Below are 26,891 nucleotides of genomic sequence, written 5' to 3'. Positions count from 1 at the left end.
TAATTGGAAGAAATGTTGTTACACCTCTACCTTGATATAACGCTGTCCTCGGGAGCCAAAAAAACTTACCGCGTTATAGGTGAAACAGCGTTATATCGAACTTGCTTTGATCTGCTGGCGTGCGCAGCCCTGCCCCCCCCCCCCCCCCCCCGAGCACTGCTTTACCGCATTATATCAGAATTCGTGTTATTTTGGGTCGCGTTATATCGAGGTAGAGGTGTAGTTCTTCTTGACATGGAAATACATCACAATTATTTCAGCTTACATACCCTATAATTTACTTGATTTTATAGCTAAAGATGATTAACAATTTTGGCTACAGGTTTTCATTATTTGAATGAAATGATTCCTTGTATTTTTTTTTAATAGTCTGGCTACTTTTCCAGTATGTTCAGTGGTTCTTGGAGGGAGTCTAGCATGGACATCATAGAACTGGAGATTCCTGATCAGAATATTGATATAGAAGGTAAGCAAGCACTAAATCTCTGACATCTGTTTGAAAAGAGGGTTTATTTTCAAATAAGTGAAAATGAGAACTGACAAATCAGTAAATAACTGCAGTTACCTCAAGAGAAAACATGAGTTGTTTATGGCTTAGTTTAATCTTGGATTGTGACAGGAACTGTGGTGAAGGTCCAGAAACTGACTGAAGTAGCTCAGTCTAAAGCAGTGATTTGAACAACATATAGCTGTTCAGAACACTGTGTACAGCTCTTGTGGAGACCCAAGTGTTTGAATGAAACACCTCTTTCTCTGTGTTGTCTTGTAAAGACAGCCAGTCAAAGGAGTGCTCTTCATGGTTCTCTACTTGGGACGGATTTGAGGATATGTGTTGGAGCTGTTGGCATCCTTTCCTGTCCTCCAAGCAGCCAGGAGTAAAGAAGAACAAGAAGAGGTGTTCTGTTGGACTTTCAGAGAGAGAGAGAGAGAGAGACACACACACACAGTAATTCCAGATTGGTATCCTGATGTGTTACAGTGATGGCATGGTGGGATTATAATTCATAAGCATCACCCTCTGCAGTGTTATGGTTCCTTGGAACTATTTGATAGTGTAAGTGTTTTATCAGCTGTTATGATGAATACCAGTTGTTTAAACAGCAAAGTCGGTAATTGTACTGTTCAGATATTACGTCTGTTTTTAAAAAATGTGAACAGAAGGGAACTGTTTAGAAAGTTCTCAAATTCTTGTGAATCAAAATATGGATTCTCTCCCCTGGGTACTGTGTGTGTGTAGTTAGAGCTACAGGGCTTATAGAAGTGATACATTTGACATAAATATTTCCTAATGGCTCAGTTGAAAATAATCACCACATTTGTGGGCGTGGGGTATATTTCAGTAGTTATGATGTTCTGTGATCAGTCCATTGACTTTCTTTCGATTTAACTTTTTCCAATTTAGCTTTTTTTCAGGATTAAAGAATTTAAAATTTTAGCAACAGCATAAATCGAAAGGAATCCATAGTATTTAAACATTGGGTACTTTAAATTACTAACTGTGAGATTATAGCTATTTTTCTATAGATTTGACAATTTGTGCTTTTTTAGCTCTGCAGGTAGCATTTGGCTCACTCTATAGAGATGATGTTTTAATAAAGCCCAGTCGTGTTGTTGCCCTCCTAGCAGCAGCCTGCATGTTGCAGCTGGTAAGTTTTATATAAAGTAATGGACATATTCAGATAGTATAGCATCTTACGGTTTTAGATTAAAATAAAAATTCAGAGTGTAGTTAAAAGGCACACTCATGAACAAAAGTTAAATATGTTCACTCTTTCTCCTAATAGATTATACAAATCATTTTCAGAACAATCATTGGAAAAAGAGTGGGCTGCTTAATAACTTATTTAGCACATATATCAGTGAAGCAGTTTTATGTAAACACGATAAGATTCACTTTTAGTTGAAATATAAAATTGCTTATTGAGGCTTACTCGAGAATGTAAATAGGATTAAATTACCTGTTATAACAGCATTGTGCATGTTGCTGTTAAATATTTGTAGCTATATTAGTTTCCTTACTCTGGAAGAGTTTGATCGTGTTGTTCTGGCACATGACTTTGAAAACTTAATGTATTTATAAATGGTCTTCACTAAATTGTCAGTAATGTCAAAAAAAAATAAAACGATGCTTTTAAAAAAAACACACAAAAAAAACTTTGTTTGTGGATTTATTCACAGGATGGTTTAATACAGCAATGTGGCGAAACTATGAAGGAAACAATTAATGTGAAAACTGTGTGTGGCTATTATAATTCAGCAGGGACCTATGGATTAGACTCTGTGAAGAAAAAGTAAGAATTAACCTTTTTCTCCAGACTATTTTTCATATGTTAATTAAAATGTAAACTTTCTTTTAAAGATGGAACATTTTTCAAAATATAAATTTGACCAGTGAATTAAATATGAGTTGGTCCCCTGTAGTTTACGTGCATAACATGGATCATGCTTGTTTTAGTTCTCTTGTTCTGCTATTTTGAAAACAGTGGGCTTCCTTTAAAAAAGTGTAGCACAGAGGATGTAAGGAATTAATTGTAAATTTGAAAAGAAGACAGGTTAACTTTGTAGGAGGAGAGTAATATTAATGTAACAGGCTGTTCTGTTCTAATTTCATTGGATATTGGTGCTGTTGGAATGTTCAACGTGAAATAAATGTAAGTTCTGAACAGCAAAGGTCTTGGAAGAATCGGTGAGCAGGGTGCTCCATCCAGGTCCCTCTTCCCCAACAACAAATGGTCCCGCAACCCCTTATGTGACATGGAGCTACTTTACTTCACTTTTTCAATTCAGGCTGCCCACCCTCCCTTTGCTATTACAGAAGATAACCTTTGAAAAGTTTCCTGTTAGTGTCATGCTTATCTAAGTAAACCTCATACTTTGAAAATGTCTTAAACGTTTCTTCAACCCTTCCTAAAGTTTACGATCATTCAAATTAAAGTAGTATTAAAGAATAAGATGTATCAGAGTTTTTAGATCCAGGGAGTTTTGTATTCAGATCAGACATTCTTAAATCAACTAGAAGTTATGAAATCTATTTTAGAGTTTGATCAGTTGTTTAATAGTCCAACAGGGATATCTGAAAATTGTGAATAATCAGCTGATTTCTTTTAATCTAGGTGCCTTGAATGGCTTTTGAATAACCTGATGACTCACCAGAGTGTTGAGCTCTTCAAAGAACTCAGGTATTCAGATTTAATTTAACTTGGGTAATTGAGTGGTTAAAATAGTTACCTCAAAATATGTAGACTAAAACATGTTGCAAGTGGCATATTAGAATATTGATGACCATTACAACAAGAACTAGGCCATACTTTTTTTTTAATGTTATGGGACACTTCCAGGGTTGGCTGTTTGTATGTGTTATATAACTTAACTTTAAAATTTTCTCAGATGATGTTTGACAAGTTTGTCTTTAGATATTCATGATTTTTACTTAACACTGTTGGTATTGCATCTATTTTCATTATTTTTTAAAAGTAAGCTTTTTTTGTATTTGACAAGTGTTGTTAGTGATGATCCTTAGTCCCTCCATTGTTAAGGTTGAAATTAACTTCAAAATATAATTTATAGTTTTTGGCTGAGAGAGTACTTTTTTCTGAATGCCTGCCTAGTGGCTAGTCACTTCCTTTCTTCTTCAACTCCCACCTAAATATTTACTTTTCTTTTCATATTACCAAGATCTTGTGCTCTGAATCAGAATATTGTGTATATACTGGTGAACTAAGACTGAATCCTTTATCTTTCACTTATCTGTGGTCATAGGGAAGGAACCTCCTTTCCTCTTAAATTGTTTTCCTTTTCCACACTGGGTCAAAACTGAAACCTTCCAAAGAATTTTTGCAGAAAAATCCACACCAGAATAGCTGACAGCACAATGGTTAGGGCACTCATCTTAGTAGGGACTTTTCAAGATTCAAGTCCCTACTAAGCTTGATTTGAAGCAGGGATTTGAACATGGGTCTCCTATATGCCAGGTTAATGCCCTTCTAGTCCACTCTCTCCTTGGCCCAATGAATATTTAGTTATTTATTCAAAGTGGAACAGTTTTAATAGGAGAGATTGTAGAGACCCACTCCAGATTTGCCAATAGCCTGGTAATTAGGGAAACTCACCTCATCCAAATCAGGCAGAGCAGGGACTACTGTATCCCAGGTGAGTGTCTTAACCACTGAGCTAATGGTAATTCTGTGTTCTCTCTGTAACCAGAAATTCCATCCGAGGCTGGAAAAGGCTTCCCAGCTAAAGTTTTGTCAAAAGCAGCCCTTTTCACAAGTTTCAGTTTTGACAGCTGCATTTTCCAATGAAAAACAGCTGGTTGGCCATTTTCCAACAAAGCAATACCTTTCACTTAGCTATGGCAAGAGTGAATTAACTTCCTTCACTCTTTCTTCTTTGATATTACTAATTACTTGATTGACTTACAGTTTTATACACATCGTCTCATAGTATTTTCTTTTCCAGCATAAACCTCATGAAACAGCTGATCAGCTCTTCTAACCTATTTGTCATGCAAGTGGAGATGGATGTGTATACTGCTCTCAAGAAGGTACTTGCAAAGGGCCCAGATTGTCCTTGGTGTAAGATTATTCAAGCCAATGAAGTTACACCAGGAATGAATTTAGCGCAGTTTATTTAAAATTTTTGAAACTTCAATATTGTAGTGTAAAGTAATATTCAAATTCTGAAATGATTATATTATTTTGACTTTTTGGTGTTAAAATATGTGTAGACAGAATTTTAAACGGTTTACAGATAATTGTACTGTGAAAATAACAGGGCAGTCGATCACAGTTAACTTGTGCGATTAACCAAAAAAAATTAATCACAGTTTTAAATTGCACTGTTAAATAATAGAATACCAATTGAAATTTATTAAATATTTTTTGATGTTTTTCTACATTTTCAAATATATTGATTTCAGTTGCAACACAGAAGACAAAGTGAACAGTGCTCACTTGATATTATTATTTTTATTACAAATATTTGCACTGTAAAAATGATAAAAGATGTAGTAGTTTTCAGTTCCCCTCATACAAGTACTATAGTGCAATCTCTTTACAGTGAAAATGTAATCTAGGAATATAGATTTTTATTTTATTGGCTACATAACTGCACTGAAAAACAAAACAATGTAAAACTTTAGAGCCTACGAGTCCACTCAGTCCTACTTCTTTTTCAGCCAGTCGCTAAGACAAACAGGTTTTTTTTGCATTTACGGAAAGTGAGAACAGGCGTTCGCATGGCACTTTTGTAGCTGGCATCTCAAGGTATTTACGTGCCAGATGTGCTAAACATTCGTATGCCCTTCATGCTTCGACCACCATTCCAGAGGACATGCTTCCATGCCGATGACACTTATTTAAAAAAAAAAAAAAGTGTTAATTACATTTCTGACTGAATTCCTTGGGGGAGCATTGTATGTCTCCTGCTTTTACCCATTTTCTACCATCTATTTTATGGTATAGCAGTCTCGGATGATGTCCCAGCACATGTTTTTCTTTTTAAGAACACTTTCACAGCAGATTTGACAAAACGCAAAGAGATTTCTAAAAATAGCTACAGCACTCAACCCAAGGTTTAAAAATCTGAAATGCCTTCCAAAATCTGAGAGGAATGAGGTGTGGGGAGCATGCTTTCAGAAGTCTTAAGAGTAACACTACAGAACCTGAACCACTAAAAAAGAAAATAAACCTTCTGCTGGTGGCATCTGACTCAAATGATGACAATGAACCTGCGTCGGTCCGCACTGCTTTGGATCGTTATCGAGCAGAATGCGTCATCGGCATGGACACGTGTCCTCTGGAGTGGTGGTTGAAGCATGAAGGGACATACGAATCTTGAGCGCATCTGGCACATAAATATCTTGTGACGCCGGCTACAACAGTGCCATCAGAATGCCTGTTCTCACTTTCAGGTGATATTTTAAGCAAGAAGTGGGCAGCATTATCTCCTTCAAATGTAAACAAATTTGTTTGTGAGAGTGATTGGCTGAACAAGAAATAAGACTGAGTGGACTTGTAGGCTTTAAAGTTTTTTACATTGTTTTATTTTTTAATGCAGTCTTTTTTTGTATATAATTCTACATTTGTAAGTTCAACTTTCAGTATAATGAGATTGCATGACAGCACTTGTATTAGGTGAACTGAAAAATACTCTCATTTTTTATAATGTAAGTATTTGTAATAAAAAAATATAAAGTGAGCACTGTACACTTTGTATTCTGTGTTGTAATCAAAATCAATATATGAAAGTGGTATTCTGTTTAACAATAAAAAAATTAATTGTGCAATTAATTGCAATCGCTTGACAGCCCTAGAAAATACCCTTTTAATCATAAATATATTTAATTAGACCAGTGTTACGATGATTACAAAATCAGTTTATAATAATTAGAAGTTGAATTAATTACTTTTATCAGGAGCTTCATAGTGGCTGTAACATTAAATTTGTTAGTCTTGGGTGTTTACATATTTTATGAATCTAAAATAAGCTTATAAAAATTTGTTTTTGTTTAGTGGATGTTCCTTCAGCTAGTGCCTTCTTGGAATGGACCACTAAAACAACTTTTAATTGAAGCTGATGCCTGGTTTTCCAAGCGTAGAAAAGGTAAGCCTATTTGTATGGTTGTAGTGTTTGTGAAAAAGGTGCTGGATTTAGAACTTCGGTGCTCGGTACATACTGCAGCAAATACAGTGCAGTTGTCTGTCAGCTCCCTCCAAAAACACTGCCCCATGTATACCAAAGAGATGCATTCATTTACTTCACGTCACCTCCTATTCTCATTATACTGTTAAAGAGTCGTCCCTTGAACTGTTTTGGCCATGCACATTGAATCTAAATCATTTCAGGGTACACTGTTTTTGTTATTATTTGTCTAGTGAAATCTTTGTTTGATCTTCTGAAAATTCTGGCCAAACTCTCTTGGATGTCAGTGGATAAAAACAATTTGGTCTAATAGTTTTGCCTTTACAATTATTTGAATGTTGTTAACTTCCTTGGAATTGAGAAATCTATTCTGTTTCACACTGGTAATTTTGCTTGCAAAGTGTAATTGGCCTTTCTCTATTTGGAGAGCTTAAGACCTTCTGTTAAATGTGTGTATATTTTAGAAGACAATCAAAATGAGCAAGTTCTAGGAAACCTGTAATGGTGTATGTCTCGTGTAATATTGCAGATTTTGAGGATGACATTGCATTCTTAGAATCTGAACAAGGAAGAGCATTCTTGACAGTATTCAAACACTTGAGATTGCAATACATCATCAGTGATTTGGCATCAGCAAGCATTATTGAGCGAGATTCTCTAGTACCTTCAGGTAAGGAAATACTTTGATTGGACATTTTGTGTATTTTCTGATTAGTAGCTGGAACAAATTGTGAATGAAACTTTTGGGCTTATACCCTTGTTCCCATCCATCTGTTTTTGTTTTTTTATTCACTTACATACTTTTCTAAAATATTAATTGGGCTGTCAGTTATGTCAGCATGGTCAGCAGAGCTGTAAAACTGCCTTGTATGTTTGAGTTATTGGAATAATGTAAATATTGATAATGGAACAGGTAATAGAATGTAAATATTGATTGTAATATATTTCATGAGAGTCATCTATTTCCTCGAAAGAGAATTGGCTAAAGCATTAAATTGAAAGTTAGTGATGTAATAAGTGGGGTTTGTATGTAGATTAGTGTTTGAAACTGAAGGAGTTGCAACAGCTTGTCACTTTAGTCTCTAGCATCTCAGAAGGCATCTGTTACTTTACCGATAGATAAAGTTTGGAGAAAAGAAAGCTCTTGTGTTGTCCTCAGCAAGGCCGTTGGCAGTCTGTTGTTCAGTTATTCTGTTTGCATTTTCCAGTGTGTAAAATGTGCCCAACCTCTTTTGATTTGGGGTGCACGTGTGAATATTAAGAGAGAATAATCAATGTTGATGAAAGAAAATCAGGTTGAACCAAGAATTAAAATGTTACCATAAATTGCATTATAAATAGACTCCATCCTCACTCTGTTGGCACAATCCTGAGTAAGCAAATGGTCTTTGCTCCTTGCTCTGAAGCTTAACAAATTTGGGCACTGCCAGATGAACAGAAATATTAATTCTCAAAGTTGGGGGCCTAAACTGAAAATGCGCTGCCACCAGGCATTCAAATCTTCCAGTAGGTGGAGCACTTGGCTCTCTAACTTCAGTTCCACTTCACTCTTTCTTTCACTGCTAAGTTAATTGAGCGTGCCTGTTACAAAAGTTGCCTTGATTTCCTCTTCTCCAGCTCTGTATTGGATCCTCTTGGATCTGGTTTCCACCACCTTTACACCACTTAAACTGTTTTCACAAAGCTTTCTGATGATCTCAGGGTCTCTACTTTATCTTCACTGACATCTGAGAATATGACAGTGTCTAAATCTTCTCAAATCTTATCCACCCTAGGTTTTTAATGATACTGTCCTTTCTGGTTCACATGCTACCTCATGTCTGTCCCTTTCATGTCTCCTTTGGCATGGCCTCCTTTGTCTGTGGGGTTGCATGTTGCTCTGTCCTTGAATCTCTTCTTTTTGTTTCTTACTTTCTTTGAGTGACATCCTGTACTTTCACAGCTTCATTTACGATGTCTGTGGTGATACACATATCCATCTGTCCAACCCTTATTCATCCCTGCCCACCCAATTCTGCATCTCAGCCTCTCTGACATCTCCTCCTGGATGTTACTGAAAAGTTAGACTTAAGTAGTTCAGTTTTAGCTTTTTTATCTTTCCTCTTAAACCCTCTTTACACTCTCCATCCTCTCCCTTATGACATGACCTTCATCCCTCTTGTCACTAGCCCTATATTCTAAGTGTCACCTTTCATTCCTGCCTCCTCGTCACCCAAGTGTTCAAGCCATGTCCAAATCCTGCTATGTCTTCCTCCAAAACATCTTCAGGATCTAATGTTTTTTCTATCCCTACAACTAAAATGCTCTTTCATGTCCTTGTGTCCCATCCTGATTACTGTAATCTCACTAACATCCATGCTCAGCCCCATCCACTGCATGGAAAAATGAAGTTTCCAGCATCATCTAGCCAATTGATTTGACCAAGTAACTTGCTCCTTTTTTAATCCTTTCCTTGACTTCATCTCCTGCACTGCGTCAGGTTGAAGCAATGAACTTGGCTCTACTTTTTTGGTACTAACTGTGTTGCCCTATCCCTTTTACCTTGTTAGTGGTGTCAGCTTTTTCAGTCATCTCCTAATCTTTGACTCCATACCCTGAACACAGAACAAACATCTTGAGCAGGATCGTTCCTGAAAACTTGGTGATTCTGTGACACCTACAAGAAACTGAAAGGCTGATTGTGGCTAGATTTTGGGTACTTAGGAGTGAAGTACCCCTCTAAAAAAACCATTCTGTTTATAAATATGATCAGTTACCCCGGTAACCATTTCGCTTAAATCTTGTACTACCTTCCCTTACTGCTTGTTATAAAAACAGTCTCCAGTTTGTTCCATCTTTATCACGCCGGCACAACCTGAGAACTGAAAGTTTATCTGAATGGTCAGAAGGTGAAGCATGAAGTAAAACCGATCTGTCTAGGTGTGACCTTAGACTGCACACTTAGTTACCATGCCCACCTGAAGAAGACAGCAGCTAGAGTTACGACGTGTAACAATCTTCTTAGCAAACTGGCAGGTTGGTCATGGGGTGCTTGTGCTCCAACTTTGCGGACGTCAGCTCTTGCCACTTCCTATTCAGTGGCAGAGTATTGCGCACCAGTTTGGAGTCAATCGTCACACACCAATCTGGTGGATATGCAGTTACATGCCGCCATGGGTATCATCTGCGGCACCCTGCATCCGACTCCACTCCCATGGCTTCCAGTTCTGAGCAATATTGCTCCTCATATCAGACGAGAGGTTGCCACTGGCAAGTTACTGGAGAAAGTATGCGCCAACTCAAGGCTGCCGCTGCACAATGACCTTTTTAAGCCACCAGCTGCACATTTACCATCATGTCACCCATTATGGTCTCATCCGCCACGCCAGGATGTTAGGACGGAAACCCTGTGTTATAATCCCCAACCAGTCCCTCATCGCTGATCCCACAATATCTCCGCCTGGTTTTGACCTGCCCCGTCACCAGTGGTCCCTGTTGAACAGGTCATGCAGTTGCAGCGCAACACAGACGATGGCACACGTTGTCGATGAATTCCAGCTGACTAGGTTCAGGGTGGCCTAGAGGAACTGCATCACGCCACTGAAGATGCCATCACTTGGCAAGACGACTGCACACGCTAAATAAATAACTACTGCTTGTTTGTTTGTTTCAAATTTATTTGAAAGAACTTTTAGAACCCTTACTCCCTTAATGACCCTCCTCTTCCCTCCATTACTTTGTCAGGATTAGTGCAGAGGTAAGGTCCTGTTAAGTCAACCCAGATAGTAATATATTTTCCTAACAGGAGGTGGAGCCAGGAAATTAAAGATTGCTTTGATATCAGACCCCTTTAAATGGTCTTGTTCTCACTGAGCAGTTCAGTTAAATTTTGTGCCCTGCTGGTGGAACAGTTCTTCTGGCTTGATAGGATTTTATTCATCTTTGGTTTAGTCATTTCTTACCTTTTTGTCAAAACTGATAAATACTGTTTTGCATAAATGTAACTGGAGTTGGAGAGATGCTGTATGTTAACTTTATGCCAAGACTAGCCTTAGGTTTATAGTGCTGTATTTTATTGTTGTTTGTGAATCTTAGTATTTTTGCTTTTAATTTTTAACATACCAAGCCATGTAATTTTAATCTTCTTTTCACAACACACCAAATTATAAATGTAGACTTGAAGGTATCTTGATTCCTGGATGTATAATATATGGCAAGGATCCTTTCACTGTTTTTTATTTGCAAAAATTTAAAATTAACTTCATTTAAAATCTTTTATTTTAATGAGATCTGTTTCAGATACTGTAACAGAATTCCAGCAATTGGATCTGAGTAAAGTAACTGTCATAAGTACATGAACAAGATGTCAGCAAAACATAGTGGTGCTCAAGCATTGACCACACCAGTCCACATTACTATTTTCTTATCTATCATGGAATAAGATATCTGTACTAGAAAAACCTTTTCAGCATTTTCTTGTTCATTCTAGAAAAGGGGTGGTCTGAATACAGAACTAGAAGTAACTTCTGTGTATCTCTTGTGCAACAAGAAGGAAATCTGTTTCCTGAAGTCAGTACAAGATATGCAGCTCGTGGGGTGGTTTTTTGACATATTGTGTGTTTTGATCTTCTCACTGAGAGCAAAACAGAAGGAAAACAGTATGTGTAAGAAGATTATCCTGTTTTCATTTATTAGTCTGGTAAGAAAGATGATAGGCAAATGATTAATCCTGAAGTTTTGTCATGCAGGATGTCAAATGGATGACAACTTCTAGCATAAGCTGTTCATGACTTGACTAACATGACTTGACTGAGCAGTTCCTAAATTGTGGCCAGCAATTGCTGAAGTTGATGTATGAATGTGTATATGACTGCAGATGGGAGGGGAATTAGTCTTTTGAGAGAACTTCTTAGGATATGGTCTGTTGCATCACAGGTGTATATGAACAAAGCTTTTCAGTCAGTTTGATTGGCAGCAAAGTCATTTATTTCTCTCCAGCATACATCTTTATACTCTTGAAGCAGGCAAGCAAGCAGTTGCTAATTGGTTAACAAAAAATACACAGCCGCAGCCAGTAAACCCATAGGGTAATTATCATCCTAACACCTGTTTGACTTATCATCCTATTTGCCTGCCAGCAGAGAAAAAAAAATAGCCTCGACCTGAAGTCTAAAACACTTCAGCATCACATATATATACTGCAGTTCCCACATCTCCGCCTTTTCAAAAACAAAAAAAACAAACCAAAAAAAAAAAAAAAAAAAAACAAAACATTCCATACTCATATCATATCATAACAACTAATCTAAAAAAAAAAAAAAAAATAAAAAAAATAACCACCAATATATATGCATTAAACAAAAACAACAAAAAACACACACAAAACAAAAAAAAAAAATAAAAAATAAAATGTTTATATATTCTCCCTTTCTCCCCCTTTCTATAGCACACAAACTTCTATTACAAAATGTCCTCAGATCTCAGATGATGTCAAATCAACTGGGGGAGGGGGGGAAGAAGAAAAAAAAAAAAAAAAAAAAAAACAAAATAATAAATAAAAAAAAAAACAAAAAAAAAATAAAAACACAAAAAAACAACATACATACATAAAACAAATAACAACAAAAACATGGTATATCAAGAACTAAGCAAATAAAGAACTAATCAGCTAATATCTAAATTAAAAAAACAAATAAAAATACTGGGCAAATAATCAATTATCAATCATTACTTAAAAATTTTAATTTTAATTTAACATTTCACACAAATCAAATCATCATCAAAACTCACATTATTAAATTGTTACACAAATACAATTTTTCTTTCTTCTAAATTCAAAGCTTCTTACATACTCTTACTTCTTACTTTTAAAAAAAAACACACAAAAAACCACAAAAAAAATAATATAATATCATAGCATAAATAATTATATATATAACAATAAATTATTCAAATTAAATTACAAAATTATTTATGGCCAAACAATTGCAATTGCAAATTTTTGTTTAATTTTAAAAACAAAAAAAAAAAAAAAAAAAAAAAAATCCTTTACAAATAAAAAGCAACCTCTCAACCAACAACCAACTAGTTAACTAAGCAACCACAGAGTTACTCTGCCTCTGTAGTTAATTACCTTTTCATCAACTACACCTCAACACCTCAAACCAAGCTTTCAAAGCTTTTTTCCAACTGTTGCCCCGTGTGCCTTGCTTTTTTTTCCTTCCCTTTCCCTTCTTGTCTAGCCCTACTGCCTAGGCTGCCTCCAAAGCACTTTACACAGCACTTTAAAAGGTTTAAAAAAATTCAAAAAATCTCAAAAATTTTCAAAATTAAAAAAATAATAAACTAACAAATTGAATAAGAATATACTGACTTTTTTTTAAAGAGTTTTTTCAAAAAACAAAAAAAAAACAATTAAAAAAAAAAAACATTTAGCTAATGGGGGGGTATCATTACAATCCAATTAATAAGGGGCAATACATGCTAAAAAAATTCCACACACACAAGCAAAAAAAAAAAAAAAAAATCCAATCCAAAAAAAAATTTTTTTTTTTTAATTTTTTTTTTTTTTTCCTGCCAGTGTTTTTTTTTTTTTTTTTTTCTCTTACAAGTCAATTCTCTTTTTTCAATTTTAGAGGAATTTTTTTTAGACAATGGCAATAGTTTTTCTTTCTTTTTTTTTCTCCATTTTCTTGGTTCAAGTTTTATGGGGAAAATCAGGGACCATATCATCAGGACATCCAAGCAAAAAAAAAAATCAGCAAAAATTCAAAAATTTTCAGGGATCAAAAAATCACATCACAAGCACAGCTACAAGCACAGTTGTCCTCCAGGCTCAGGTTAGTTAAATCTTGTTGCTGTTCTCAGTCATTCATCCACCATTGCACATCAGTCATCATCTCAGTTGACACTGTTGCAGGTCAGTCCCAGTGTTTGTGTTTGCAGCCTCAAACCCGAATGAGCAGTGGTAATGAGCAGTGCAGGTAATCAGGAATAGTCAGGGCTTGCTTCTAAAGGCTTTCAAAGTTCAGCTTTTTTTTTTCAGATTCTTTAGTTTTTTCAATTGATTTGTCTTCAATTGCTATGTTGTTCTGCCCAGAGCAGGTTTTAATGCAATGCTGCAGAGCTTTCAAACTAAAAAATGGGTGAGCCCTTTCACAGCTAAAAATTCTTGCTTCTCTCTCTCTCTCTCTCTTCTCTTCACACACACACTCCTCTCTCTTCTCATCAGCCTCTCCAGGCCTGCACCCCCCCTGGCTGTGCTGGGCATAGGTATAACTGCCCTGATGGCGGTTGATATGGCATGGGGGCTGCACATTCTCTCAGGGCTCATTCGCTTCCCAAGCAGCTCTGCACTCTTCAGTCCAAGGTCGCTCAGGGTGCACAGGTTCACCACTCTGCCTCTGCATCACTTGCCTCAGCTCCCTCCTCAAAAAGTGATCTGCTGCCCATCGATCGCCGTCGATCCCCTGGCTCGGGCAGTGGATGTCGTGGATGCAAAGTGATGTCCAGTGGGGAGGCAAGGCGATCCAAACCCAGTTTGAAGGCGCGGTCCCGCGGGTCGGGTCGATCGGGCAAGGTATTATCCCAAGGCAGATACCAGGCACTACCAGCAGTTATAGTCACAGGGGACAAAGGGGGCCAATATTTATATAATACATATCCCATGGTCGGCATCACATAGGGCAAGGCAAAAAAAAAAAAAAAAATATGTTGCCAAACAAAGCAAGCAGCCTTGTTTTGACTCAATCCAAATCCTGTTCAATCCCTAATGTAAGGAAGAGGAAGAAAGTCAGTCTCGGAACTAATCTAAACTACATCTGTGAAGTGGGTCCAACTGGACTGTCTGGTTGTCCACTCTCAGTCCCGCGGCGGTTCCTGGTTGGGGGTTTGCGGCTGGGCGCCCGTCGCCGCCCCGCGAGCGCGCTCGCGCCGTGATCCGTTCCTCCTTTCCGTGCGCGTCGCGCCATCCCGCAGTGCGGGCGCTTATCAAATCTCCAAACGGCATTCATCGGCGCCAGCTGCAGCTTCAGGTCACATAATCGGCTCAGAGTCCCTGCAGCAGCCTCACCGCGGCGTCCATGTCCCGCCGCGCCGCAGCCGGCGGGTTCTCAGGGGCCGTTGGCTTTTCTAGCCGGGAGCCCCAGCAGGCCCCGCTCCGCCCCCAGCAGGTGCAGAGCCCAGTGCAGCAGCCTTCCCCTTTGCTGCCCCTGCTGCCTTGCATGCTCCCCTCCCACCTGCCTCAATCATTTCTCATTTCCATCGCAGTCTCAGGCAAGGCAAGGCATGCAAGGGGCATGGGCAAAGCAAGGTGGGATTTGGTCCAAAGTTGCAAGATCAAGTCAAACTGCAGTTCTGCAGTTCTGGCGCAGATGGGAGATTTCTGGGGGTCAGATCAAGGCGATCCAAATCTGGGGCCTCGTGCGCAAAAAGGTGGAATGCTTAATTTTAGCGGGGCAGGGCCAAAGGGCGCTGCAGCGGGCAGCGGCAGCCCATAAGGCAGCCAGCTCTGCAGGAGGCTTGCAGGATCCGAGATCGACCGCGCGGAGCGGCCGCGAGCAAAAAAAGCACAACAAAACATAATCCCAGATCCAACCAGCAGCGATCATCCCATCATCCAAATCCAAAACAACGGACAAGCAAAGCCAACAAAACTCTAGCCCAATCATCAACTCATCACACATTGCTTGGCTGTGTAGAAGCTTGTCATAATCAGCTTCTAACATCAATACGCAGCTAACATTGCTTGGCCAGCAAGTAGTTCTTCAATGATCGACTGTACATACGGTCCATCCAGTCCATAAGCCATGATCGATTTCCCACAACAATGAATCAGGGTCCAAAGGAAGGGGCCCCAAGGTCCATGTTCAGGGTCTTGAGGTCTGGCGCAATCACCTCTTGAACCAGGAGGGGTGTCCACAGGATGGCTTCCTTTGTCAGTGAGGGTCAGTGCTAGGCGGGAGGGGGGTCTCAGTCCCGGGGCGGCACCGAGGGGCGGGGGCGAAGGGATCCAGGTGGAAGCGAAAGATGCCGCGATGATCAGGTGTGAAGATGCGATGATCCAGGTGGCTGCTGAGACCTTCCCTGGCGCCCATCTCGCAAAATGACTGACTAAAGATATGGCCTCGCTAGATGGCAGTAGACTGAGTAAAATGAGTAAGGCTCGCCATCCACCCGAGCCCCTTTTGTTCCCCATCCGTGGCACCGCTCGATTCCGTGGCGGCACCATGGCTTTGGGGGATTCGGACTTTGCAGGGGCTTTGGCAGGGGCTATCGTGGGTGCTCTCCATTGAGAATAATCCTCGCGTCGGGTCACCATTTTGATTGGCAGGTCAGTATATGAAATACTCTTCAGTCCATTTGTTTTCAGCAAGCATGCATTTATTAGCAGTTCTCTTTTTTTAGCATACATTTTTAAGCAGCAAGCAGCAAGCATTATTAAGTTGTTAATTGTTTTTACAAAGCCTTACCATAGTAACCACCATTATTTATATCAAAACCTCTATAACCTACCATTTCACTATATCCAGATAACCACCTGTTACCAAATCATCAAAGCTCCATAATGGTCCACAGTGAGAATAAGTGTGAATCCTTTACTCTCTAGTTTCATTATGTGAAAACAATTTTTATGTGCAGTCTGTTTCAAAAAAAACAAATGAAGAATTTTTTTTCTTAACCATGTTACAAGTCTTAAATGCTGAATGAAGATACATTTGTGGACTTCAACATTTATTTTATTTGTAAGCCATTAATACTCTTTACTCGACAACTATCTGGCTAGGTTGCTTTTTCTTCTCATTTTGAGAAGAAGTTTGATAAATACAGGTGATGTGGTTTTGAACAACTTTGGTGATTGGATGTCATCACTAAATTTTGAAATTATTGTATGGTACCTGAGGAGTTCATCTCAGAGTTCAGAAAATATATTTTGTAATGTAAATCTTTTTAGATTAAATTCTGTTTAATGTAAACAATCTTTTGTTGAGTGGTTGAAAGATATGCTACAAATTATGTTTTGTGTACTGCAAGTGTCTGGGCACAATAAGAGGAAAAGGCAGTGATGCATTTTCCACTCAAGTTTTAGAATAAAATCTTATCTTTGCTGTAATACAAATGCAAGTCTGTTTTAACCATCTTGCTATTGTAGTTTGTCTGGTAACTTTGCTCAAGAGTTCCAGAACAATATTTTTAACATAAAAAGTTCCCCTTGTTAACACTAAGCAAGTCATTAAAATATAAAAATGAATACAATATTTAAAAGTAAATCCTCTTGTTTCCAAATTATCCTTGACACCAAATTGCCTTTTTTCCGCCTCCTCTCTTTCTCCAGAACTCTTCCAGAGATTTTCTTCATTTTGATTGTGGTTTCACTGAAATCCTTTTTTATAGCTTTTCAGTTTCCATTGATTATTTTTATTCTTTTTGGGTCCAGGCTTGCTCCCTTTTGAAGACTGAGTTTTGTCATTAAAGGTAGTAGAGTCAGTATCGGTCCATTATCAGTCTTAAATTTTTTGTGTCTAAAATTGTGGGGATCCTGAGTGCTTTCTTCATTCTTCCCTTCCTTTTGCCACCTTTGTTTACTCCCCATTTAAATCATTGAATTGTCCCCCCAATTCCCCTTAGACTTTCTTTACCTTATACTTGACTTCACCTACCTGCCTCTTTGCCCCTTCTCTCATTTCTTCACAGTGGAACTTGTTCTGCTGTATGTTGAACTTCGGTCCTCTCTTCTAGGCCATTGAGCTTGTAACCAGCTCTTTAATGTTTGCCTTAGAACTGTCCTGTTGTTGTTCCTGTAAAACTGAGAGCTGTAAAACCTTCCTATTACTCTTACAACTAAACCCCACATATCAGTTTTCTCTGATGTTTCCAATAGTTGCATCCTTGGTCCTGTGGTTAGGTCATTGGCTTAGGGTGTGGGAAATCTAGGTTCAATTCCCTGCTCAGCCATGAACTTGTTGTGTTATCTTGGGCAAGTCACTTAGCCTCTCTGTGCCTCAGTTCCCTATCTGTAAAATGGTGATGTCATGCTTTCCTACCACACAGGGGTGTTGTGAAGATAAATGCATTGAACATTGTGAAGCACTGTGTACAGATGAAAAGCATTATATAAGAAATAGTCATTATCCTTCCATTTCCTTTTGAGTGTAGCTATATTTGAATCTTCACTGCTCTTACATTTCAGTTTTATATTCTTTTTGATTGCATAGCGTTCCAATATGATCTTTCACTTGAGACTGACAGTGATTCCCGCTGTGTAGCAGGTTGCCTCAGTACTATTGTACGGCTGCGTATCATTTTGTGATTACATATGCTATATACCAGTAAGCTGTAGTTTAAGTGCATTCTAACCCCTTTGTAACAGTTCTTTTTTGCATATGGGGGCAAGGGGGAATCTGTTTAGTCATATAGTTATTTCAGAGGGAATGGTGCTGATTTGGTAACAAAAAATGCATGTAGTGTTATAAGTTACTTTGTTTTGAGCAGGGTTATTTTATTGGTACTTGCAACTTAAAATAGTTCAGATAAGTCTTAAAGATGGGAATACCAGTGAAATATCAATTGACTGGATGTGAATTGGCTATTTAATTAATGAATTCAAACCTTTTTCATCTCAGTATAATTTTATTTCCTTATTTTAAATGTTATATAAATATCGCCTTTCCCACCTCCAAAGAAATCCCCACATTTATTTATATATTTTTAATTTTAGAATGGCTGTCCTCTGTTTACAAACTGCAGTGGTTTGCCATGCTCAGAGCAGAACAAGACAATGATATTGGGTAGGTATATTACAGGTTTTCTTTGATTTCTTATTTTGAATAGAATCTGTCTCTAGTATAGACTCTGATATGCATAAATGCTTAGAGTTTACATCAAAATGAGAAAATTAGTCCTAAAACAGCTAGTATTGTAAACTTCAATTACATCCAATTCTTTGTGGAGCAATCTATTTCATTCACTTTCATCTGGTCAGTTTCTGGCCATCTGCAAAATAGAGCTGTAAGAACTTGTTTTCTATCATATGACTTTAGAGGTGGATGTTATTTTCCAGTTTTTTTTATACTGGTCAGTATTTGTCACTGTATTGCATATGTGCTTTGAGGATTTGAAATAGTGATTAATCAATTTTGAAGATGGATTAACAAAAAAATGAATAATGTGCAGAAGATAAATTTATCCTTCCGGTTTATTTCCCCCCTTTCATGTGGCTGGATGGACAAGGGAAGGTGTCTAGGCTAAACAAGTTTGTAGAACTATTTTGAATTAGGTAAATAATGGCAGGATAACTCTCAACCTTCAAGTGTGTATAATGAGAAGCATTTTTTCTGTCTACAGTCGTGACTACAGTCCTTCCTTTGTATTCTATCCCAGTTTTTCTTATTTTCAAAAATAAATCTTTAGGTTCTTATTTAGAAAATAGTATGTTGCTTCCATTCAGGTCACTAGTGGTAGCTGTTTTAGTTGGGAATCTTAAAGAGCTTGCATAGCATAGAAGCCAGATGTATCTTTTCTCTGAATTGGCTCCTAAGTTATTTGTTTTGTGATAGTGCCATCACTTACTGGAGTTTTGAACTGTGTCCCTAGCCTTTTCCTCTGCAGTCTCTTCCTTAGCCATATTATAATGCTCTTTGCAATGCTGTAGTTTGTTTACCTGTCCCCATTTGCATTACAGACACAGTTTTATGTTGGCTCCCCAGGGATAATACATTTTAGAACATAAGAACGGCCGTACTGGGTCAGACCAAAGGTCCATCTAGCCCAGTATCTGTCTACCGACAGTGGCCAATGCCAGGTGCCCCAGAGGGAGTGAACCTAACAGGCAATGATCAAGTGATCTCTCTCCTGCTATCCATCTCCATCCTCTGACGAACAGAGGCTAGGGACACCATTCTTACCCATCCTAGCTAATAACCATTTATGGACTTAGCCACATTGAATTTATCCAGTTCCCTTTTAAACATTGTTATAGTCCTAGCCTTCACAACCTCCTCAGGTAAGGAGTTCCACAGGATGACTGTGCGCTGTGTGAAGAAGAACTTCCTTTTATTTGTTTTAAACCTGCTGCCTATTAATTTCATTTGGTGACCCCTAGTTCTTATATTATGGGAATAAGTAAATAACTTTTCCTTATCCACTTTCTCAACATAGCTCATGATTTTATATACCTCTATCATATCCCCCCTTAGTCTTCTCTTTTCCAAGCTGAAGAGTCCTAGCCTCTTTAATCTTTCCTCGTATGGGACCCTCTCCAAACCCCTAATCATTTTATTTGCCCTTTTCTGAACCTTTTCTAGTGCTAGAATATCTTTTTTGAGGTGAGGAGACCACATCTGTACACAGTATTCGAGATGTGGGCGTACCATGGATTTATATAAGGGCAATACTATATTCTCAGTCTTATTCTCTATCCCCTTTTTAATGATTCCTAACATCCTGTTTGCTTTTTTGACCGCCTCTGCACACTGCGTGAACATCTTCAGAGAACTGTCCACGATGGCCAATCCCACTTAATTGTCCCAGTTAACAATCTCTTTGTAAAATATTTAATCTCCTGTGACTAGTGTTCTTTATAAAATCCAGAAAAAGGCCACAAATTACTTAGTTGATATTTTCAGTGCTGTAGCTACAAGTGCATGCTTATAATGGCAAGAAATGCAGTAAGTGGCCTGTTACTATTTTGATTGCTGTATCAGATTGCTTTTGGATTTTTAATAGTGATTTAGCATTTGTATTCCTTTTTTATAGTGATTTCATTTGTTTTCAATGTACCTTGGAGATGTGTGGAATGGATAACACTTATATAACAGACTACATTATAAATGTTTAAAGCCAGACCATAATATGACTCTTGATGACTAGGACTTAATTTTTTGAGGCCTGAACTACATATAGTTTTTGTACCTGTATAGCTATTTTGGTTAGGAGTATGATTTCTTTAAACTAAAATAATTCTACCAAAGCCACCCATAATGTGGATGTAATTATTCCCTTTCCCATATGGGAATAGCTATAATAATATAAACCATCTTTATACTGATACAACTGCATCCACAATACGGGGGTTGAACCACTTTGTAATTAAAGTCATAAAGTCAGTACTTCTGGGTTCCAGCTCTGCCACTGAGATGCTGTGCAGTATGTTAAATGTTCTTTATGCTTTATAGTGGTACAACTTCTGTCTGTAGACAAGCTCCTTAACCATCCACCTACACATGCAGTCCTTCATGCCAGCCACCTACCCACCCCCACCCCTCCTTGGTGCATCTTGATTACACTGCTTTTCTGTGAAGTCCCACAGTCAGATGGCAACAGTAATTTATACGACCCGTTAGTTTGGAGGGTCCAATTATTATTCTGGTAGATGATCTGTCTGTATGTAATCCTTCTGAATTGCAGGTAAATACTGTCCGAGTGTGTCTCTGCTACAAAATAACAAAATCAGAGAACCCATTTGCATTGCATTTGTCCCACCTGACCTCCTTACAATAAAGTTAAAACTTAGTGTGAATAGATCATGTCATTTAGCCCCATTAAATGTAACACGGTTCCTTGATTTGAATGTGCGCTCAGGGCACTTACCTTGTTTTATGAATCTATGTATGTTACTAAAAACCTTCAATATTTGAGGCAGAAGCTTTCAATGTCTTATTTTTCATTTGGCTGGAGAAATGCAAGAAACTGTTCTATTTTTAAAATGGCTGGTTTTCAGTCGTGTTTTGCCTCACTGACATGTATTGCCTCAATTCAGAAGCAGAACTGAGCTAGAAGCCAGAGCCAGATAAAAAACTGAACTGGAAGGCTTGTATTTAGTAAAAGCCTATCAGATCAAAATACAATAAGAATCTGACTTAGGAGCTGACTTTCCACAGAGCGTTTTCTTGCTGCTGTTACTGATCTATCTTTCTTACAAGTAAACAATAAATTGTAGAATCATTCTCAAAATGGTCTACTTCATACATTCTTAGGCCTCAAGAAATCAATAAAGAAGAACTTGAAGGAAACAGCATGAGGTGTGGTAGGAAGCTTGCAAAGGATGGCGATGTATGTATAAACCATACCTTAATTTGTATAAAACTAAGCTATCTCGAAAGTGTTAAATATTTTCAGAAACTTTGTCTTCAGTGGCTTTTTTCAGAAACTGCACCAAAAAGGAAGATTTTAATGGAAATAAACAAAGCTCCTTCTTATTGAAATACTTGTCAGCTTTCCTAGTTTCTAGCAAAATATTGCTAAAGTCATCATGCTAGTGCTATAAAACAAAGTCTGAATATGGAGCGTTTTTAGAGGGGAAAAATGAAGTTATTGTTTGAAACTCCTGAGATGCTTAATTATGACTTTTGCAAAGTAATAGAAATCATGAATTTTTTTAAAATATAATGTGCATAATACCATCTGTAAAATATTAGTTCTACTCTGAAAAGTGACTGTGCTCTAGAGAAATAACACACCTGCCAAGATAGTGATATGTATTTTCTTCTTATAGAGAATTGTTTGTTTAATTCTGATTATTTACACCTGAGCAAAACTTTTGAAGAGAATGAGGCTGTCCAGGTGCACCGAGAGTATCATTTGAAGATAATACAGTTGACTAGGTGTCTGGCCTAATTTAGCTTCAAAAAACTTAATTGATGATGGGGCGTGACAAGGAAATAATTTAGCTTGCCTCTCAGGTCACAGTTTGAGTTTTCAGGGCTGGCAGTTGGACAAAAATATATTTACATCCATAAACGGAGCATATTATTATGCAGATCACTGACATTAAACGTGGAACCCCACAGTGCCAATTTTGGTCACCTTCTGCAATAGAACTCATTAATGTTCAATGCTCAAGATTACATCACAATTTGGTAGTAAACATCTAAAGATTAGTTCTTAATACAGGAATATCTTGTGTATATCCTTATATAGCAGGCCTTATAGAAGATCATTAGAAAGGTGTAGGACTTGTTTCCCAACTGCACGCTAAAACCATTTAACCGAAGGATCTGTTGTTTGAAGTAATCAGTTCATGCATACATTTAACCTGTGTTCCAAAGGGCTCTGGAGTTATGTTGCCTAGAGATACTCTGGCAATTGGTGCATTATAAAATCTTTTATGGACAGATGGTTTTAAATTGTGTATAATTCCATGGCTCTGTGTAAGAGTTAGGTGGCTACTAAAGCGTGTGGCCTAACCAAATTCCAATGTAGGCAATTGCGTAACTACCCTATCTAAACATCTCTCCTGTTTCAATTGGCAGTGCTCTGAGATGTACAGAAACTGTTCTGTAGTTTTGTTTTGTGAAGTAAGATAGATGTATTGCAGCCCAGAAGTGGCTGCATTTCAGTGGTAGGTGAAGTAATCCCTGATTCTTCAATCACATCTGTCTGAGTGGACACTTGCATCCATGGAGAGTTCACTGTTTCAGTAGGACTCCATGCAGATATTGGGATATGTGGAGCAGGTGCAGATTTTGGGCCTCAGTATAAATGTAAGGCTATGAAGTGCTTCGGGATCCTTTAGAGTGAGAAGTGCTATATTCATACTAGTATAGCCCATTGAAATAAAATAGGTCTTGCATGTTTTCTCTGTTCTTTAGTACTGCTGGCGATGGACTGGATTCAACTTTGGCTTTGATCTACTTGTCACGTATACAAATCGCTACATCATTTTCAAACGGAACACACTGAATCAGCCATGCAGTGGATCAGTCAGTCTGCAACCACGGCGAAACATTGCATTCAGGTGAGGAATGGACAACAATTCATATCATTGAAATTTTATGTTTAAAGCCAGTATTTCAACTGATTTCATACTGGAATTGGTTCATTAACAGATAGCAATTTCATTGGCACAAGATATGATGTATGAGAATGTGTGCTCCTGTCTTCCTGGTAGAAGCTGGCTTCTTCCTTTTAGCCTCAGGAAAAAAAAAGTGACAGGAGGCTGAATCAAGTAATTTAACTTTCATTATATCCCTAGATTACGTCTAGCCTCTTTTGATAGCAGTGGAAAACTTATTTGCAGTAGAACCACAGGATATCAGATCCTGACCCTTGAGAAAGATCAGGTATGTTTCTGTGTTTTTTAAATCTAGTAATAGTCCAAAGCATCAAAAAAGTTGAGAAAATCATCAGAGACCTTTAAAAAAAAAATTCAGTTATATTTTGTAGTTGCAGACATGGAATTTTAAAATGCTTCTGCCACACGTAATGGAAGTTAATATTACTAGTTTAAATGGGAGAATTAAATCAGAATATTTAGTTGAATTTCATTCGTGGCTGTAATGAAATTCTCAGGTGCTGCTGAAGAAATACACCATTATCTTAATGTCTTTAAGAATGATTGTTAAGCAGAATTCTAACACTTGAGAAATTAACCAGGTTTGATTTAACAAGCTAGTGAAAGGAAACCTTTTCATAGCTAGCCAAAAATAACATTAGGCTGTTACCAAATTTGTAGATATAATTGGCACAGTTTTTCCAATTATAGTAGCAAGTAGTTTAATATTAAAATATAAAATCTATGCAGATCTTGTGTTTTTAATCATGTTACAATATATTTCTGAGTATTGAAAATAAATGTCTGTTAGCTCCTACGTGTGTAAAGGACAAATTCAGGTCTAATTTGAAATCTTGCTGTTAGGAATAAGTTGCAGAGTTTGGCACATGACTGTCATGTGGACCCTGGTTGGAATTCATTGTCTTGTAACTTGTTCCTAAGGTTTGTTTTCTCTTAAAGATAATGCATAGATCTCCACTTTTGGGTCAGTAGTTTAGGCGAGGGAACATGTTTTCATATACAATATCTTACTATCGGTTCCTTTATTTCCTGATTATGGCAATGTCTGTGTAGCACATACACACAGGTTTTGTTTCCATGTAAATTTTAAATATTCCTGTAGAATACATTTCCAGATTTAGTGGGTCCAGATTCATTCTGAGGGTGACAGCCAAAAATGTTTTGGCTGATTCCACTACCAAGAAATTTTAGCCCCTCCTAGATATAATAAACTAGATTATCCAGTCTGCTGAAACCTCTAAATGGTAGGAGATTGCCCCTGGAGATTCTCCGATGGTAGAGATGGTTTGGCCAACTCCTGCACTTAGCTGATTCTTGTCCCTGGTTTAAGGGGATTGAGGGAGTGAGGTAGGGAGAGGCTTGGCAGGGTAGAGAATGTCTTGGCAAAGTTGAGGTATAATAAAACTATTCATTTTAGGGTGACTGGTCATGTGTAGTGAAGGAGAAGGAATGAATTATATAACCTTAGATTCATTATTGATTTTTTTTCCTTCATACCCAGTGCTATGAATTTATAAAATGTTTTAAGTTCTGTGACAATTTCCATCATTTTTTTGGAGGTAACATACAATTAGATGGAATCTCCAATCTTTTGCTGTTTCACTTGAATCTGTTCTAGCACTTCTGAATTATGTACTACACTTTATTTTTGTTCAGCAGTATGAATTATTGTTCTAAACTTATTTGAAAATGTTCCTTCATATTTACTTTACAGGAACAAGTAGTAATGAACTTGGACAGCAGACTTCTGATCTTTCCTCTGTATATCTGCTGTAACTTCTTATATACATCACCAGAGAAGAAAACTGAGAGTGACGGACTGCTAGATAACCCAGAAAACTGAGAGACCTGTTTAGTGGAACATAATAGCACTTTTATAACTGTATGCCTGCTTTAAGTTAAATGCCCTGCTTACACACACAGCTATGACAAATAAACAAAGGCCTTATACTGTAGCAGATAAATATATATGGCTACTTTTTTTATCCTCAGTATATTCCTATGCATATCTGAAAAAAAGATCTGAAACCACATAGGCTAAAACTAGTTATACCATACATTTTTTCACTTGTATTTTCTGTTCTACATTAGTAGAGAACTGCCATTCCAAGTTTGTATGAAATATGTTACAAGTTTGTTTGGGGTTTTTGTTGTTGTTTGGGGGGGGCGGCGGGGCAAAATCTGAGCCTAACTGATAAAAGTTAACCGTGTGGATAAAATTTTACTAACCTCTTTGTAAAATTCCCAATTACTCGTTAGATTTGGGTAAAAAAACCTTTCCATTACTAACCACTGGGTTGTGCTCTTTGTACCAGAACTGTAAATAGCAAGCTCCAGATTCCGCTGACTCCAGTGGCCATTACACTAGGGCTACGTTTTCCCTTTAATTTCTTTATAGTTATTTAACTGTTGTACAGTTTTTCTGACCCATTTTAGTTTTTAAGTCTTCCACATGTCATATGTATATTTGTTTTTCTTGGGTCTTAGGCCATTTTTTTAAACTTTGTGGAAAATATTTTTTATCTTCTGTTCCTCATTTTTTAGTAACATTAAGAAAAACATGTCTGAAAATTTCAGACAAGTTCATTCAGAAATGCATTTTTTTGATGTACCGAGAAGTCTACAAAGGTGTATTGTCCACCCTTATGAGTCTTTCTATTGACATAACCACAATTTTCAGCAAGGATTCAGTTGACTCCTAATATATTTGTGTATACCAAATATCAGGGTTTTTTTAACTTTTTTGCTTTCTGTAACATATTGTTTTAACTTTTCATTGGGAATCTGTATCCCACTTAAGCTCAGGAACTTGTGACCTTTGAGTGCCTTTTTGAGTTATACATGCTAACACAAACTTAACATCAGTTAAGCAAGGTCACAGGATCCAGAATAGGAGCTGAGAGCAAGGGATTCATTTTCAGGTTGGTGTTTAACTGATCCAAGTCAAGGATAAGATGTACACTCTGTTAGTTTTGTACATATTGGTTTTTTTTATGTTTGTCTATTGATGCCTTGAATTCCTACTTGCAGATTTATGGATGCAAAGCAAGAACTTTGCCTCTTTAGGTAGCCTATTTTTTTAATGTTAATATTGTCAGAAAAGGATAGAACCTTTGTACACTGTAACAAGGATACAAATATATGTTTAGCAAAATGCCAAAAACAGTGACAACTTGTGAATAAATCATTTAAAGTGAATTTAATAGTGCAGTGCTCATTAATCTTTCTTTTCTGCCAGAAATATTTTCTGAATCACCCTGAAAATGTTGGATATTAGCTGTATGACAATGTCAAAAGTATTTTTGGACAATACCAGAGAGGAAATCAGTCAGGACTTTATCCTGCTTGAGCCTGGTGAAAAGAAGTCAAGCTTGGGTGCTTAGTTGGGAACCTAATTCCTGTTTAGGCACCTAAATAAGTGGCTGGATTTTTTTCGAATAGTTGAGACCCCTTGACTCCCATTAATTTTTGGTGGAATTGT

General features: G+C 37.5%; 1 protein-coding gene across 3 annotated transcripts in view; it reads left to right on the top strand.

Annotated features, from left to right (window-relative positions):
- The window catches only part of GMCL1 (germ cell-less 1, spermatogenesis associated), a 32,414-nt gene extending 5,806 nt beyond the window's left edge, over window positions 1-26,608 (top strand). For all 3 annotated transcript variants that reach the window (XM_039525038.1, XM_039525040.1, XM_039525039.1), the window contains 12 exons: window positions 370-466; window positions 1,549-1,646; window positions 2,179-2,291; window positions 3,114-3,179; window positions 4,459-4,543; window positions 6,513-6,603; window positions 7,172-7,312; window positions 18,338-18,407; window positions 21,594-21,669; window positions 23,208-23,353; window positions 23,591-23,678; window positions 25,125-26,608. In XM_039525038.1, coding sequence (XP_039380972.1) covers window positions 370-466; window positions 1,549-1,646; window positions 2,179-2,291; window positions 3,114-3,179; window positions 4,459-4,543; window positions 6,513-6,603; window positions 7,172-7,312; window positions 18,338-18,407; window positions 21,594-21,669; window positions 23,208-23,353; window positions 23,591-23,678; window positions 25,125-25,253 — 1,200 coding nt within the window. In that variant the 3' untranslated portion in view covers window positions 25,254-26,608. The remainder of the gene's footprint in view (window positions 1-369; window positions 467-1,548; window positions 1,647-2,178; window positions 2,292-3,113; window positions 3,180-4,458; window positions 4,544-6,512; window positions 6,604-7,171; window positions 7,313-18,337; window positions 18,408-21,593; window positions 21,670-23,207; window positions 23,354-23,590; window positions 23,679-25,124) is intronic.
- Window positions 26,609-26,891: the final 283 nt, after the last annotated feature.

Source organism: Mauremys reevesii, linkage group 2 (genome assembly GCF_016161935.1).
Source record: "Mauremys reevesii isolate NIE-2019 linkage group 2, ASM1616193v1, whole genome shotgun sequence".
NCBI lineage: Eukaryota > Metazoa > Chordata > Testudines > Geoemydidae > Mauremys > Mauremys reevesii.
This window is presented reverse-complemented; position numbering and strand designations above follow the sequence as displayed.